We start from the raw sequence: 19041 nt of genomic DNA, 5'->3' as shown, positions 1-19041 counted from the left end.
TGTTTAAACATCCTCATGTACCCTGAGAGAGAACAAGTAAACAATTATGCGATGCTCTTGATACAAAACACTCATATTTTGCAGATATCTCACATTTAAGAGATAACTACGATCATTCAACACTGAAACATTTCAATGGTACCCTTGACACCAGACACACAAACCCAGAATCTAAGAATAGATCAGAAGGGTGCATATCATTACCCCTTTCTCAAAGGAACAGTACTTGAAGATGCTCTTGAAAGGTATGTGACAACGGACAAAACACCCAAGGGGCATTCAGGGGCATAAGACCTTGCTTGAGGGGCAATGGAAGGATGTTGAAGTGCCATTATATGTATGACACATTTTCCATGATGTCCACATTTTCTCTCGCTTCTACTTCCCCACCTTCCCTTGAGCCTTTCTATTTTTCTGCAGTAGATTTACAGTGCAATGATGTTGCATTTCTTCTTGCATATTAATGTGTTTAACCTTGGTGATATAACAAACACCAAATGCATTTTGCTGGTTGGTTCCTGTTCCTATAAATATTTTGATTGGGTTCAAAAGTTGATCAAGAAAAAAGAACTATAACTTGACACTTCTGAAAATGTCACCCTTCAAACTGTCTCCTTAGATCATCCTTGGTCAATTAATCTTCAGGGCCCTGCATAGTTACTGATCATTGGGAACATTTTAAATGATTGATTGTACTGATGCTTATATATCATCAATTGCAAAAATCAGAAAAATAATCAATTGCTAAGCTCCAAGTCACAGGGCTCAGGTTATTTTTCCCCTGTCCTGATATTATAAAATACAATGTAATTGTTATTGCTGAGATATATCTAATGACAATTCCATGTTTTACTCTCGAGGACAAAAATAGGTGCCTCTGAATTTGAACAAATTTCCAATTTTTTTTCTTTCAAGGATACATTTGTATTAATACAAGGAAAACATTAAAAGAGATCTGTCTATTCTTTCTCATTACTTCTCTGAGGTAAATCAGTTGAAATGAATGCATGAAAATTATGACTTTTTGAAAAAAAAAAAATCATTTTTTATTGAGAAAATAAAGATAATACATAACAATTCAGAGAGAACATAATTAACATGAAATACATGATAATTATTAACCATTGGAATGATATTAAGATTTTAAAGAAGTATTTAGTTTAAAGAAATAAACATAAGTCTTAAAAATTTTATTCAAACTTGATTAAAAAATACACTGTTGAAAAGAAAGATTTACAAGCTTGAGTAAAAAAAAATCTCCATCATATCCGTGTACTAATCAAATTTAATTCTGGTAATAGAATTATGATTAATATGTTGGAGATAGATGTACTTAATGGATCATGTCTTTCAATTCAGCATTTTAGTTTTTATTCCCCCTTTTCCCTCAAGTTGACAAAAATCTTGCCCCAAATTTCTCTCACACTTAAGGTGACAGCCAATTAACCCTGAACCCAGGACACAATTGCTACCGTCCTTCCCAATGTCAAAAATTTGGCAAGCAAAGTGATTTTTGAAGAATGATTACCCCCTTTTTTCTTTTTCACCAATTTTTTGAAAACTTAAGGCATGACTCAAAGGCGATGCAACTGGACATGACATAATTTATGATATGATAAACCACTTGCTCATGACCTTTCAATCTTTAGTTTTAGATAGATTTTGTTGAATAGTAGAAGAAAGTGTCAGAAAGTGCTTGTCAAAAGTTGTTCACAATGAACCTTATAACTGGTGCATTTACTCTCCTCTGCATAACAGTTTTCCCCCTTAACATTCATTGTACGCAAATTACTCCAAAATATAAGAAGCACTGGCAACTTACCCAGCAGTGATTTAGCTGGGGAAATCATCTTCAAGGGTTGCTTCTTTAGACAGGGTTGCGAGGCGCATTCTTTTACCTAACAATTTTCCCCCTGCCATCCAACATACGCAAATCATAAGTACATATGACACTTACCCAGCGGCGCAATAGCAGGTATATCTGAGGAAAGCATCCTCACAGGTTGCTCCATTCAGACAGGGTTGAGAGGCGCATTCATCCACCTCTACTGAGCAGTTCTTTCCCTGCCATCCATCGGGGCACGTACAGGTGTAGGAGTTGATGCCATGGAAGCAGGTCGCTCCATTCTGGCAGAAGCCAAAAGAGCACTCATCGATGTCTCCCTCACAGTGAATGCCCTCCCAACCTGGTGCGCAGTCACAGACATACGCGTTGACTAGATCCTCACATGTTGCCTCGTTGAGGCAAGGATCAGAGACGCACTCATCGATGTTCCTGCCGCATCGTCTCCCTGTAAAAGGAATGTCCAAAGAAACATTGAACAAAAAGAATGATACTTCCGAACGTAATCTTGATTTGCAAAGACTGAATCAGATCTGGAACCGGAAGATGCTATTATACATGCATGCCAAAGAAATTCACTGTTTCTTTATTTTTCATGAATATGCTGGAATATGGCTGAAGTGCCTGAGCATGAGCACCTGACCACCATATTCATTTACTGTATATCATCAAACTTTGCATTTTAACACGATAACTTTTTCATCAAAGTTTTCATTAAAATATGACATTGCTTCACTGAAAGTTTACCACACGTGTACATAAGACAGGATTATGAGTGATCCTGCAAGTGCATCATTACGTGGACTTGGATATCTTTAGTAGAAATTAAATGAAAATTTGATGAAAGAAAGGTAGAAATAGAATGCATCATTTTTTATGAGAAGTTTTCTCTTTTTTTATATGAAGACACAAAGATTTTAAGTGATATAGTAAATGTAAAGACATATATTAACCAATAGATGGTAAGAAACCAATTAAATCTGATAAATAAAAAAAAATTCTTGAATAAAAAAAGACAATGCACATTAATGTATTCTGATCAATGAATCATTATGCTAAGTTCATTCGAGTACAGGTTATTTATTCCACAGGAACTAAACATTAGAGTCACATCTCCGGTCATAGCCATGCACCAAGCCAAATTTTAAACTGCCAAATTAGGGGGGAAATTGTTCTAAATACCACTGTGCCCCAACAACAAATGGAAATACCATTTTAGGCTCAGAGCAATTGCATGCATGCAACAAAAATAACACTTGATAATCCTAATAAACTCAGCACAGGTAATCCCCATCAATCAACGCTCAAGCCAATGCAACCAAACTTAGGCACATTTATTGAAGGCGAGAAGACAGGTGCTGACAGATATCTAAATTACCTCCACAATGCCTCAAAACTATAAATTTTTGGAATTAATCCCTTGTTTTATAATTTCGGAACTCTCTCTCCATTTAGTTCATCCGAGTGCCTGTATGTCTCTCTCTCTCTCTTTCTCTACATTTATATGTCATCCTGCTTTTGACTGTATGTCTCTCTCTCTATCTCTCTCTCCAATTCATCATCTGTTTCATTTTCTCCTGTCTGTTTTCCCCACTCCACTTCATATTAGATATACCTACATTTGTATATCTCTTTCTATCTCTCTGTCTCTTCCTTCATTTTATTATCAGTCTCCATGTTTTTGTCTCTTGGCTAATTCAAATTCCTCTTAAAAGCAGCTCTGATGGTCTTTAGCTTTTCAAGTTCCTGACTTCCCTAACTTCACTGACCCATATGAAAATTGATTCTTGTGGCTGTAGATACAGCCGAGTGGCCAACTCCGACCGAATACGCGATGTAGTCCGGGGCTTGATTCCTGGCCCAGGCTTCAGCAAGGTATTTTATCTACATTGCTCTTTTATTTTGCACCAAATAAATGAAAATGCAATAGGCACTATTAATACCAATGTGTGCCATGCTTAAAAATCCAAAAATATTGAATATTCTACATAGGTATGTCGAGAGGTAGCTGAATGAGAAAAAAAATGTCTCACCTTCCCATCCTGGTGCGCATGTACAGTTCCAGTAGTTGAGGTAATCATTGCAAGTCGCTCCATTAAAGCAAGGATCAGAGGCACATTCATCTATCTCAAGCTCACATTGAACTCCAGTGTAACCTTTGACATTGAAACAAAGGTCAAAGGTTATCTAGTCATTCGAACACATTCAGGTGTTACAAGTAAGATTAACAAAATTAAAAATATCAGCTATTGTCTTCAGTAAAATAAAATCATTTTTAAAATGAAGCACTGGCATTCATGGAAAATTGACAATTTTGTGCATGTTATTTATTTTTCCTAATTTTAGGAGATGAACTTTTCAAATCTGCATAAATGATGCAATATAATTTTGATGTCAATAGGCATAACTGTTTACTCATTTTATTCAATGAAAAAAAAGTCAAGTTCATGTTCATATTTTATTCGACCATTCTTCATACTTCTTCAATCTCCTAAAAAAAGTAACATCTTAGCTCAAGGACTTTACTTGTAGAACAGCTAGCTACAGACAAATATAATGCATGGTTCCATTTCTTAACATGACACAAGTTACCAACATGCCATTTGTTTGGAAGTAAATAAGATACAAAAATACTGGAAATAATATTGAAAACAAGTTGGTGTATGACTTTTCATGTTAAACATTAAAAAAAAATTCTCACCTGGAAGGCAGTTGCAGTCAAAACTAGCAACAAGGTCGACACACATGGCGCCATTACGACAGGGGTCACTCAGACACTCATCGATTTCAGTCTCGCATAGTTGACCTTCAAATCCTGGTGGGCATGTGCAGTTGAATCCCTCTATGTTGTCATTGCAAGTGGCTCCATTCTGGCACTGGTCAGGGATGCAGAAGTTTGGGATGGAACAGTTCTTTCCTGTAAAAAAAAAATCATAATTATTAGATGCCTTAGAAGAATGGAGGGGAGGATAGGGGGTTGGAGGAATCCCCCCAGACTCCTTAAAGGTCAAGTCCACCCCAAAAAAATGTTGATTTGAATCAATAGAGAAAAATCAGACAAGCACAATGCTGAAAATTTCATCAAAATCGGATGTAAAATAAGAAAGTTATGACATTTCAAAGTTTCGCTTATTTTTAACAAAATAGTTATATGAACGAGCCAGTTACATCCAAATTAGAGAGTCGATGATGTCACTCACTCACTATTTCTTTTGTTTTTTATTGTTTGAATTATACAATATTTCAATTTTTACGAATTTGACGATTAGGACCTCCTTGCCTGAACCACAAAATGTTAGAATAATGGAATTCCACGTATTCAGGGAGGAATGAAACTTCATTTCACATGACAATGACGAGAAAATCAAAATATTTCATAATTCATATAATAAAATACAAAAGAAATAGTGAGTGAGTGATGTCATCAGTTCCCTCATTTGCATACCGACCGGGATGTGCATATAACTCTTTTGTGAAATGAAGCAAAACTTTAAAATGTCATAACTTTCTTATTTTACATCCGATTTTGATGAAATTTTCAGTGTTATGCTTGTTGAATTTTTCTCTTTTTATTCGAATCAAGTTTTTGTTGGGGTGGACTTGTCCTTTAAGGTTGAATGGTGTTGATCGCAATAGCGAGGTCTCTGGGTGCATTTTTAAGGGATATTTCTTTGCCCAGGGACCAGGGTATCCCTTTTGGCTTGCTCCATGCTCTGGTGTGTGGACAGGCTTGACTCCCATGGAATTAATTAACAGTCAAGTAGCTGAAATTGCTAATTCTAAATACACTGACATTTGTTTAGTACCAGGTACCCATTTAACTTCTTGGTGGGGAGTGGCAGATGTCATGCTAATAGATTCAAGTAGAGTATAGTGCTGTAGTGAGATTAAAAATCAGACCCTCTGATACAAGATGAGTAAGAACCACTGAAGCATAACACTTCAATTTACACAGATCAACAAGAACAAACATAGGAATACTAAATAGATGCAAGCTTCGCTGACATGTATTATATATATGCTATCATAACACTATTTTAAAAGGGCATTTATTGATACTGCAAGGTGGATTTGAGCTTCAAATTGCTGTCCTCAAGGTTTGTGACTTTCCATAAACTGCCAATGTAGGGCTTGTTTCATAAAGGACTTGCAACTGATGTAACATTGCCATTATGGCAACTACCATGGAAACCTTGATTTTGATTGGCTGCTGAGCCCCGTTACCATGGCAGTTGCCATTATGGCAAAGTTGCAAGTCCTTAATATGAAACGGGCCCCTAGACCCCCTAGACATGAAATGTGCTTGCTATTATAGACTAAAACACCTTTTCTTTAGAGTGTGTATGTTGTTCCAAAGCTCCCAGTACATTAACTTCCATTAACGAGGCAGTCTGCTGCATCCAAAACACGATTAGTCCCTCGGAATGGGCAGCATGTGCCATTCCCACTGAGCTTCAATCACTATCAGTCCATAGAATCCCATTGTGAAGTGGGCTCTACCACCCTTGCTTTGCTGCCATGCAGAAATCAATATTGGGTATTACCATTCCAATTACAACCAGATGCATGACCACATGTGCATTGTAATTCAATATTCAATTGGCCTGCTTTTGGCAAAAACTCTAACAAAGTGAAAATCTGTATTTGCAGAGCATGTTCTAACATCACTTAAACAAATAAACAAAAATGGGAAAAAAATGACACCACCTGTAGCTGCAGAGTAAACGCACAGCAACAAAGGTGCATTTCTCTGAGTTAAAGGGGAAGTTCACCCTGATAAGTTGATTTAAGAGTAAAAAAATTGGTGAAGGTTTGATGAAAATCCATCAAAGAATAAAATATAAAATTTGAAATTTTTTGTGACTTTTGATGTCTTATTATGCGAGCAGCTGTCCATAAATCATGCATTAAATTCCATAAATTTCATTTTAAATGGACCATGATGAATGAACATATTTTTCTTATAGAAGAGGGAAAGAAATGATGTGTCTGATGATATATCCACCCAACGATTAAATTTTATAAAAAGAAAATGATATACAAACATTTTGCTCATTTGTGACATATCAAATTTTAAACATTCATAACTGTCAAACCATCACCAATATTTTTCTCTATTTTTCGGCTTTTAATAAAACCATTTTATTATCAGGTTGAAGTTCCCCTCTAGAATGGAAATTAGGAAATAAGGCTCTATGTGCCCTCATGAAAGGGGAAATTATATCATGATTACAAAATGCAATGATTGCCAATTAATCAAATCAATTAATAGGATTTACAAATACACTATTCCAAAAATCATTAACAGAAAATATCTCTTATATTTATCTATAGAGCACCTTACCAAGTAAGCAACTGAATATTCCAAGTATCAAATATGATTTCCAACAACATGTCCTCCTCGAAAATGAAGAAATCCCCATTGCAGACACCATACAAATATATTCACATCAGTACTGAAAAGCTCTAAAGCCTCTATCCACACACACCATAAGAGTCATCTTGCATAGAGGTCCTCATTGCACCACGTCCAACTCATCAACTGACGCTACCCAACAGTGCCATGACAATATCATTATTGACATCCAGTATTAGCTTAGAGGGGCACAGTTCAAACAGTATCACACTCGACGTGCTATCATCATCAATCTAATTTGCTTGAGATCGACGGTAGCAAGCAGTAAACGGGGGGATGTCACACTCTCACAGCAGATAAAAGCTTAATTAGAAGCTACTGGTATTTCCTTTTGCACTTAAAGGCATATCACGTCAGCTTTTCACAGCAATCTTGCACTGAACCAGAAAGATCTAGAGGAATTCTAAGAGGAATGTCGGAATAACACTTCATCCTTTTATAATTTTTGCCTAAATCCAGTTCGATCTCAGGATGAAAGAAGAAAACAATCAGTTGAGTAATAACCTCAAATACAAGACTTTTCAACGCCTGCAAAAATGTTAAATTGGGTAAATCTAAATTGCATTCAATTTTGATTATTGAATCAATTGTCAAACCAAAAGAAATGGAAATTAAAAGAATTACCACTGAAACATCTATGATAGGTGGAACTATTCTGCTTATCATTTTTTGTGTGCTATGCTTTCATTATCTGTATATCAGACTCACCCTTATTGAATTCCAATGTACATTGACATGTATAATCCTGTATACCATCCATACAGGTTGCACCATTAAGACAAGGATCTGGTAAACAGTCATTGATGTTTTCACATGAGAGAGGGGCGCTGGAGACCTGACGGAACCCAGAGGCACAGCTGCAGTCAAAGTCACACGTCTGGGAGGGGGCAGGGCAGGTCGGCTCACACAGCTGGGAGGGGTAGCACCCACCGTGGGAGACATTCCTGAAAGATAATGTTGGTTTTGATAAAATAATGAACTTCTGAATCCTCATGTTGTCTACATGTACATTATACATGTAGGTCTGATTATTCCCCCTTACTTTTCTGTTTGTCTCTCTCTCTCTCTCTACTTACCCTTTTCTCTCTATCGGCCTCTATGTCCCTGTCTGACTCTGTCTGTCTGGCTCTCTATCTCTCTCCCTCTTTCTCTTTCCCTCACCTTCTCTCCTCTCATCCACTTTTTTTTCATAAAAATAATTCTAACGAAACCATTTGCATTCACATTTTAAAACAAAACACATATTGCTTGATAAAATTATTCACAAGGCCATATTCATGTACAATTAAAACGAAAAAAAACCAACAGAATAATGAAAATATCATATAAATTATTAGAGCGTGAATATAGAGCCTACAAAATTATGAAAACTGCTATCTGTCTTGACCCTGTATCAAACTCCACAATTTCGTTGAATCATCGATGAAGTTCATCTGAAATCCTTGAAAGACTGTTCATAATTATAAGAGTAATATGCACTTGTATATTACTCATTGAAGCACTCTTCAATGTGTTCAATCAATCATGGATTATGATGTCTCAAAATCTTTTAACTTTTCATGCAAAGCCTGATTGCAAGGTTAAGTGAAACATACCACAGAGTTTAGTGATAAATTTTAAACCACCCCCACCAAAGAAAAAAATAAAATATACTGATTAGCTAGTAACAATGAAATAAACACATACAAATGATTAAAATACAAACAAAAACAGAATTATAATGGTGGCATTTCATAATTATATAAATGTATGAAAATAGATAAAATACCAGTATGAATAATATGGTGGCTTTTTATTAAATGCTAATTCTTAGAACTCTTTGAACTACAAACACCCAGATGATAACCATATAATTTTTCATGATCTCTGGGGCATTGCTTATGCCATTGCTCTGCAGGGACTGTGTTCATATGATCTCCAACCATCGTATGATTGCTCTCATGTACCCAATGAGGTTGGCTGTACAGAGTTGGTGTTGAGATAATACTAGAATCATGCAGTCACCTTTGGTCCCTAGAGCGTTTATGCATTGTACGTTATCGTAAATACGTTTTTCATGAAGAGAGGCCTTGTCATCTCTATATGATTAGTTTTAATCATTTTTATCTCTGCATCTACCAGAAAATGTATGATTATGAGGCTTTGGGCTATGCATTGAAAATTCACTCATATCTTGGATGTGAACTGGGTATTTTGTGATGGAAATTCATTCATCTTGCTATTGTAAGCTTGAAAATTTGAGATGAAAACTCACTTTTCCAAAATAAGATGAAAATTCACTTCTCAGATGTGAACTGGGTATTTCGTGATCAAAATTATTAAACCAATCTTTCTGGAGTGATCTGGGCAATTAGATATGTTAACACATTTAACGGAATATGAAATGGATGTTTGGTGATGTAAACTCACTCAGTTTTTAGATGAGAAATGGGTATTTGGTGATGAAATTTCACAATGTGAACCTAGAATTAAGCGATGAGAATTCACTCACCTTTCTGATGTGAACTGAGTATCAAAATCGATCAACTCTGGGGGTTCCGAGGAGATGCTGTAGGTGACGAAACGAAGCTCTTCAAAGCACGCCCTCAATGACGGAAGATTGGTTTCTGGGAAGGGTTGGGTGATGGTGTTAGTATCCCTGACACCACCAATGAAGAGCTCTCCAGCATTCAGGGTCTGGGCTAAACCAGCTGAAAAGAAGAAATAAATACCCCTGTTAAAATGAGGGACATCAAGCCTTCATATTATGATAAACTCAACACTATAATGATCTACCTCATGAGTCAGTTTCATAAAAATTGTTATAATATCAAATTTACAGTATAAAAGTTAAAAGCTACTGCACAATTTCTATAACAAATTTACTATCAGCCAATCAGATTGGGATTTCAGTAGCTTTTAACTAACATTGCATTTTTTTTAATTATAACAAGTTTTATGAATCAGACCCCTGGTATGTGCCCTAGTAATTTTTCATTCCATTAGGCTAATACTTACAATAAGTGACTCTGGCTAGCTTTGCTCCTGTATCGTCCTCCAGAGATGCTACAGCTCCATCTCTTCTTATCCTCACATAGTGCCACTCTCCATTATCAAAACCAGAAACCGTTGTCGTGTTAAAGGCCCCTTCACCAGTTCCCTGTTGTATAATGAAATAAGTCATGCCGATCGATAATAATAATAATAATAGCGGTATATTTACCCAGGGTAGCCGCTTCAGTTCCGAAAACTGTTCTCCCAGCGGGCCCTGCGATGAAGATTATGTTACTACTAGAATCAAGACCAAGACTACGATAAGACTAGTACAATAAGACTGAACCTAGACTCAGATCAAGAACAAGACTACAATAAGGATTCAGATCAAGATTAAGATAAAGATTAACTGTTATAGATTTAGATTCAGATGTCGATCTTAGATTCAGATGTAGATCAAGTTTTAAATTACAATTAAGATTTAAAAAATTAAGCTTAAGTATGTTTACAATTATGACAAATTAGGTTCAGACTAAGATAAGTTTTCAAAACATTCTTTGAGATAGCTTCAAAGTCCTGAATAATGGACCACAAACAAACTACACTGTCACTCATAGGCACTACATATGAAATGAAATTACTGGTAAAATGAAAAAATAGTGTCCATTAAAAATAAACAGGGGCTCACTGCTAGAACAGGTTGCAATTATGACCATATGCTAGGGGGAGGTGCCCCCTGACAAACTTTGACAAGGTACTTTTGGTAATTGCTATGATGTTTGACTTCATTTTAGCACCTCGTGATGAGGTTTCCCGGCCCTACCGCTGGATGAGATTATATGCAACATCAGCATAAACCTGATTTTCGACCAGTTTCTGACTTGCACATTTAGATCTATTACGTGTTCATCTGTAACTCTTTTTCTTTTCAAGTAGCAAAAGTCCTCACCGCCTATTTTCACATGAAACATCCTTTAACCAACAATTTTGCACATTTAAACTTACCCTTGTATTCAAACCCAGGACGAGTCTACCATCTTTCATGTACAAGGTCAAATACGCCGGGCCTCCAAAGTAGAAGATCATTCCAGTAGAAACTCTGCAAGTTCAATGTTAAAGTCATATTCTCGTAATCAAATTAAGCAATGATTTCAAAAAGTCTTTAAAGTCTTTTAAATCAAGAATCTAGGGAATGAGAGATAGAAAAAAAAGAGCAAAAAACATTATTTCATACACATGTCTTGGACAGGAAATTATCATCCACACAGATGTTGATTGTATCCAGAAACCTAGGTCTATTTTCAACCCAAGTTTTGAAATTAAATTTTCAGTATTCTCCATCTGTAGTCAAACAGGATATTTGAAAGAAAAAAGAAAACCTGGCCTCTCCATGCGTGTGACCTACTTGTATCCCATGAAAAGGTTTAAGTTTAAAGTGAGTCAGAATCAAACAAAAAATGGTCAAACATCACCTGTTGGGACTAAAAAAAATGAGGATGTAGGCCTATATACTTGACAACTCTATCAAACAGATACCATATTCATATGTCAATACTTCAACATTGTAATATTATAACATTGCAGTAATATCTAAGATGCATATCAGTAAAGCATTTCTAAAACACATATGCCTATTGTACTGCAATATTATGGCTACATTGCAAATCATGCATTTTGAACGAGGAGTATAATAAACAGGGATGAGCCTTAAAGTCTATCAATATCAGAGCATCTAAAGTTTCATCTACATACAGGTAATACAAGAAAAATATTGGTGCAGCAATTTAAAGATTATGCAAATAAAGTTAGAGCAGCGAATAACTTTACGTGTCAAATATGATTTAGCATTTTTTGGGTCATAAGAGAAAAGCTCCCAACTAAGTTCTGTACACCCTTACGTAAGAATCTGCTACATATGAATTATAATAATATAAGACTTAAAAAATGTGGAGCAAAGTGCGATGCGATACCAGGAAAATTGTTCCCTGGAAAAAGCACTGTTTATCAAAAACTAGAAATTTGACGTGTCCAAAGGACACAATTGCCCCCGCTTAATGCGATCAGAAATTAATTCAATATAATTGAACTTAATATTGTGCAGAAACCAATATATATGCATATATATAAAATGAACAAATTTAGACCTTTGAACCAACTTGCATATATGAGCTGTGACCTTTGACCTGCGGACTCCGAATTCGAACTTAGCCTGTATTTTGGTGTCATCTACCTACACACCAAACATTTTTTAAATCAATTAAATATTTTTTGAGTTATTGTGCGGAAACCAAGTGGGGGGACGGACGGACAGGGGCAACGCTTTATGCCTCCTCCAGACTTCTCCGGACTTTGTCTGCGGGGGCATAAAAATTGCAACATTAAATAGTGTATGTGTAAGGGGTAACCTTTCCTTAATGAAACATTGCATTAATATTTCATTATTTTTAAAAGAGTCTGATTTGCAGAATAGCTGCAAAATAAACATTAAAATGGAGGAAGCAAAGTAAAGGTAAATTTACTACCACCATTCAAACCATCAAAAGTTAGAGAAACTGGTTCAATCCCATCAGAATATCTCTTAACAGCAAATGAATGCTTATATCTATGTCATGTCAAATGCACGAGTGCAGTTGATATAAAAAGTATATATGATTTTTAAAGGTTTTACTACTATCATGTCACCTATCGAGTTCCAAATATTTTGTTTTTTTTAATAAAAAAGTGTGTCATATTTAATCTGATAAAGTGATATTAGAACAGCTTGGCCGAATGCTCTATTTTTCCTATTCAAGGTTTTCAAATGTATGGTTTGGTAAATAGAGATATTCTGTCATACATGTATATACTTGATGATATATCAATGATATATACTTGATGATATATCAATGATATATCATCTTGCATTTCTTTGTCCAATTTTTTTTTTTACCTAGAACTGAACTTTTGGACTTTGTCACACCAATGTGAATTCAGAGTCTACAAACGCCATGACAACTAAATCATGGACTTCTAGCTAGACATATGACGAGACGCTTCAATTTGGATTGTTTGGTTTGTCGCTCCTGGCATATTAGTCATGCTATGTACTAAGCACATGTCCTCACGCAACTGTCAATGGGGTCATCCCTTTAAATTTCCAGGTACACGAAATAACATGGAAGGAGTTCCTTGATGGAAGCAATTTGTTTAGGCTCTTAACTTAGGGTCAGGGATGTTAAAATAGTGAGCAGATTAAGGTACGTACAGACTTAGCTGAGCCCTTAGGAGCATTTCTTGAAAAAAAATCTAGCCAGTAATTTCCACTCACTATTTGTTGTAACCTACTGAAATCCTTACATCAGATTGGCTGAGAGCCGTGAAAATCCCTGACAAAATGGTCAATGAAAAATCTCCCATTTGAGATTGCTTTAAAAACGTAACTGGGGATCTGTCCACCATGAAGGTCCAAGAAATTTAAGAAAGTTATTCTTATGCACATTGCTGTTAAGCATAACTCTAAACCACACTTTTTTTATAAGTCTCTACTTCAGCTTAAAAGGGAAGTTCACCCTGAAGAAAAGTTTGTAATAAAAATAGCAGAAAAATTAATAAAAAATATTGGTGAAGGTTTGAAGAAAATCCGTTAAAGATTAAGAAAGTTATTAGAATTTTAAGTTTTGGATTTGTAAGGTCATAAATGAGCCGTTGCCCCATATAATACAAAATACATGAATTTCATTTTTTTAATGGTTCCTGATGACTTATTTTTGTTTTCTTTTCACGATCGAGGGTGAAAATATTTGTTTCAATTTTCTGAGAAAATGACATTTCATTGATTTTATACTGTTGCCAATGTACGAATGCTGCTTGCATATGACGTCACAAAATCAAATACCGGTAATTAAAATTATACTTTAACTTTTAAATTCTTTGATGGATTTTTCTCAAAGCTTTGGCAATATTTTTTAATTATTTTTTCTGATATGCTTTCAATAATTTTTTTTTAGGGTGAACTTCCCCTTTAAATGTGTTCAGGAATTGTTTGTTGGTTGTATAGGAAGAATATGGTATTTGTCTTTTCGCATAAAAAAGTTTGTCTACTTTTGATGAAGCTGGATCATCCCATTAAAGATTGCTCAGTGCTACTAGCATTGATAAGATTAAAATCCATCTTCTTATGAGACAAGAAATTAATACTCATTCAGACTGAGACTCATGCAGAGTATCTCAATAGTAATCCCAATAAGAAATATTACAGGAGCCAATAATGCAAAAGTCGGCCGATACAAAACTAATAATTTGGTTTAAATTGGATTTGCTTAGTTCTTCAGCACGGAGCAGGCATCTGTTGGAACTCATCTCGTTGAACCCTCTGAAAGGTCCTCATTAAACTCAAACTGTAATTGTCTCCAATAACTTCTTTCATTCACACAGTCAAGAAATGAAAACTTAAAACCTTGATTGCTTGCATGAAAATCATAGCATCTTTCATTAGAAATGTTTCAACCAAACAAAAACTTCAAAAAGGGATATTATTTGTGAGTTTGCATGAGAATTTTGCTACAAATACACCTTTTATGGATTTTTCTTTTAAGTTAACGTTCTAGATCATTGTTCTCTTTTTCCTTTTTATTTAGTATTTGTACTACAAAGCCCACATTTTTTCTACTCTATATTCCATCATAAATAGGTAACTAATTGAAAAATACATAACATTCTATTAAATAACATTACATTTGTATCTATCATAATCATCTTCTGTGTACATGTATTTGCAGTAATAATAGACCAACCTTCTAACACCAATGCTCATATGAAGGGAAACATGAATAAAGGGAAAACACAAATTCACACCCTAACATTTTATTCTGTGTGAACGCATGTAACCCAACTGACTCTTTCAAACAAGACATTAAAATCTGTCAGAGAGCGAAGATAAAACGGGATTCCCCTCTGGATATTCGTTATCTCGTTTCCCCATTTCCTGCGACAAGATTCTTGCTTGATTCTTTCTTTCATTCATGTTCTCTATGACTCTCATCAAAGTTCATAATTGTATTATGTGGACATTGGAGTAATTGCTTGGGATTAATTTGAGACTCTTTGCTCAGATCAGATTCAAAGTACCTCTTTTGAAATACAGTCCAACCCGTCTATCAAGGCCATGCAATGGATACAGAAAAAGTGGCCACTAGAGACAGGTGGCCTTCATAGACAGGTTCTCTATCACATTCATATGGGAGACAACATTGGTGGCCACTAAAGACAGGTTTTCATTAGAGACAGGTGGCCATTAAGACCGGGGGGGGGGGGGGGCACTCACATATATTGGTGGTACGGGGATGTGACGCTTTGATGACCCCCTTTTTCAGAGTAATTTTCAGTTCTCTAGATACTCCGAATGACAAAAGTTCCGTTCAGAAGCCGCCCCGTCCCGCTCGCCAGACCCCCGTTACGAAACATCTCAGTTCCCTTGCCCTGCTAAAATTGTCCAGCGCGAGCACCGTATGTGAGAGCTGCACGCTCAGCTTCACAACTCCCTCCGCTAGCAGCTCCATGCACCGCTAGCTCCCATATATACATGCACAGTGCTAGCGTGCACCGTACTTACTGTACCGCGATCCCATTCCTATGTTACGTAGACCCAGTTTTTCACACCATCCGGTATATATTTAGTTCCCAAGACCCTGTATTTTACCCTTGTGGTTAGTTCCTTTGACCCTCATTTCAGAATTTCGTGAGGCACACCCCCATCAAAAAATAATTTGAGTGCCCCCCCCCCCCCCTGGATTAAGACAGGTTAGGTTTGACTGTGTATCATAGACAGCCTTTTGATTTTAAAAGACATGGAATACTGATGAAATGAATGGAAGGTGAAGACTGAACTTGTATTTCAGAAGAGTGCAAGATAGAATAGGTGAATTAAAGTGTTCAGCGTTGGAGTTATGAGCTACAAAAGAGATTGTAATCCTAATGAGGTGGATGACTAATGAGGAAAGTTATATCTCAAGACATTAATTAGGAAAATACAGTATGTTGAATTTCGTTCCCAGGTATTCTACATTCAAGAATTTATACTTGAAGCCTCTAGAATGGTGTTCTCCATGGAAACATTCAGAAGGAAATGGAAGGATTTTTTCTTTGATTTTTGAAGGAATGAAAAGTGTCTTTAAACACCAGATAGAATCAACAACAAAATATTTTGGGGTTATTCACATTTCAGAAACATTTGTGAAATGGGTTATTTTTCAACAAGAGAATGATAGATGGGTCTTGAAAACAGGCACATGTCAGTCACAGGCTAGAGACTTATATACTGGTACTTGACATGACCACCAAAAGGAAAAAAAAATGTTGTTGAGATCAGTACTTTGAAATCAGGCAGCCTTTTCTTCACCTTAGGAGCAACAGCAACTGAAATTCCATGTGTGAAAATAATTTTTTATCAACTAAATAATCGAAGATGAGTCCTGACACACGGTAGACCACAGACTTCCAGTTAATAAGACCCAAAGGATATACTCCCTTTAAGCTTACAGTACAAGTACAAGTACTTCAATGTTAGGCTGATTTCTTGTTACCTTATAGGATCAATAGCCTCTAATAGGAAGCCCTCAAATCCATTTTAATTGATCAAGGATTACTGAACAATGCACAAGGTAAAAGGGTTTGGTCAAATACACGAACATGTACACCTGGACCCTGTCTTACAAAGACTTGCGATTGATCCGATCAACTACATGAAAAGCCAGCAACCTCAACATCTAAATACCATGTAGTATGTTTGTTCAAATTATTTATAGATATGCAGCATATTCATACATATGTTCATTTATTGATGTCTTACAAATTCAGTGTGATTTTTCTCTGTTTGAAAAGAAATTTGTGCAAATTTCATATATAAAAAAATTATGGCATTGATGGATTTCCATACAGTTGAGTTTGATTGGATCAATCGCAACTCTTTGTAAGACAGGGCCCTGAAGATAGATTGCCTCTTGGACTACACCCACTTTATCTACTTTCTATTTGGTCTCTTCTGACATGGTCTTATCTTAAAAGTTTGTCTCCAATAAGTTCATCTACTCTTCCATATGACTTATCATAATTTTACCAGAAAAATGAAACTCAACAGAGATTAAAAAAATAAGTCATATGACGTCAGAGTAGAATAGGTTTTCATTTTGGTGTCCAATTGCCCCTGAAGCACTCAATCATTTGGACACACAGAATAGACGGTTTGATCAGGAGGTAAGTCATGTGATGCAACGGCACAGACACAAATCTAATTCCGCTGAGCTCAGCATTTTTAACGACATGTCAGTAATACCTCAGTTTCTTCTACGGCCGCCGTACGGCAAGTCGAAAACAGTTTTTCATTCTATTTTTTTTCAAACCACCCATATGTAGCTGGTACAAAAAATGTTGCAACGGCTGTACGGCGGCTACAGGGGATATTTGACTGAGGTATACATAATAATAATCGCAATAACAGTACATTGTGAACACAACCTGGAGTACAATCTGTGTGCTAACAGGAACACCATATGAGTGAAGCTATTTGGAGGCTAGGAGGGTAGTTAGCTCAGGTGTCTTATCTGAATAGCTTTATACATGTAGTTCTAGACCGAGGCCGATATATATTTTGTCCAGATCAATGTGGACTGACCAATTATAACATGATCACAGAGTTCTTTTGTTCTGACCTGTAACAGGGATATATTATAAAACAAATATGCCAGGCATTTAAAAAAAAATTATAATGGGAAATATTCATCCTCGGATTGTCTGGAAATTTCAGGAAAAAAAAATCGTAATTGCCGGACTAACCTCACACCTGGGGAGTGTTTCATCAACATTTTCATCCGACAAGTTGTCAGATCTGACATCTTTCTCTGATGTTGATTGGCTGAGAGGTACTGTTACTATGGTAACTGTCGGATAAAATGGGACTTGTCGGATAAAACGTCCGACAAGTCCTTTCATGAAACGCCCCCCAGGTATATTTGCATAATATGTAAATCATAAAATCTCCATTTCATCTGACAAATTAATTAAAACATTGAAAGTGCAGATTTACAAAAATTCATGGGTATTAGCATACTAGTATTGACACAAGTGCCTGTATACAGAAAGCTGTTGATTGCTGTGTTTTAGTGACATCCTTGAATTATCTCCTAGGCCCATTCCTTGCAATATCCAGGGTATTAAATGTGTCAGACGCTGACAACCAAGACTAAGACTCTTTTTTGGGGAAACTCAAAGTTGCACAGCAATCAAGGACACTTGTCTATAGGTGGTTTCAAACCGCCTCGATCACAAGAATCCCCGTTAAATTACGAGAACATTTCTAGGCTAAAAAATACCCATTAATTATTCCTGCATTCACATCGCCCCGAAACATACCCTTCGTGATAAATTCCTGAAGTTAGGAGCATGCGCAGTATGGTCTAATAAGCAGGCAAGGCGCGAGATTCAAAACCACTAGCCCAGCAGCCACCCACGGCGCCCGCGCCCAACGACACGCTGGGCTAAAAGTTCCCGTAAATTGCTTTCACATTGCCAAAATACCTGCGACCTTGGAAAAATCCCCGCGAAAGTTCTCGTAATTTCGCCAAGTACCTACTATTTAGCGGGTATTTTCTTTCGGGGAAATTACGCGTAGTTTGCTTTCACACTACCAAAATACCTGGTATTTTCTGATCGGGGTAAATTTCCTGATCAGAGAATACCTGGAACTGACGAACTTCGAGGCAGTCTGAAACCACCTACTAATGCACTGGGTCTGATAAAACTAAATTTGGAAAATAATGTTCTTTATTTAGGCAGA

The 19041-nt window shown here is 36.2% G+C and overlaps 1 protein-coding gene across 1 annotated transcript in view; it reads right to left on the bottom strand.

The window, feature by feature from the left end:
* LOC129277154 (protein eyes shut homolog) overlaps window positions 1–19041 on the bottom strand; it is a 60665-nt gene that overhangs the window by 25953 nt on the left and 15671 nt on the right. The window contains exons 6-12 of the mRNA XM_064110173.1: window positions 11238–11331; window positions 10257–10398; window positions 9751–9949; window positions 7968–8203; window positions 4545–4760; window positions 3877–3999; window positions 1958–2291 (exon numbers count right to left, since the gene is read on the bottom strand). Of these exons, the coding sequence (XP_063966243.1) occupies window positions 1958–2291; window positions 3877–3999; window positions 4545–4760; window positions 7968–8203; window positions 9751–9949; window positions 10257–10398; window positions 11238–11331 (1344 nt within the window). The remainder of the gene's footprint in view (window positions 1–1957; window positions 2292–3876; window positions 4000–4544; window positions 4761–7967; window positions 8204–9750; window positions 9950–10256; window positions 10399–11237; window positions 11332–19041) is intronic.

Source organism: Lytechinus pictus, chromosome 15, assembly GCF_037042905.1.
Source record: "Lytechinus pictus isolate F3 Inbred chromosome 15, Lp3.0, whole genome shotgun sequence".
In the NCBI taxonomy this organism is placed as follows: Eukaryota; Metazoa; Echinodermata; class Echinoidea; order Temnopleuroida; family Toxopneustidae; genus Lytechinus; species Lytechinus pictus.
Note: the sequence above shows the minus strand (reverse complement) of the source record. Positions and strands in the feature narration are given on the sequence as shown.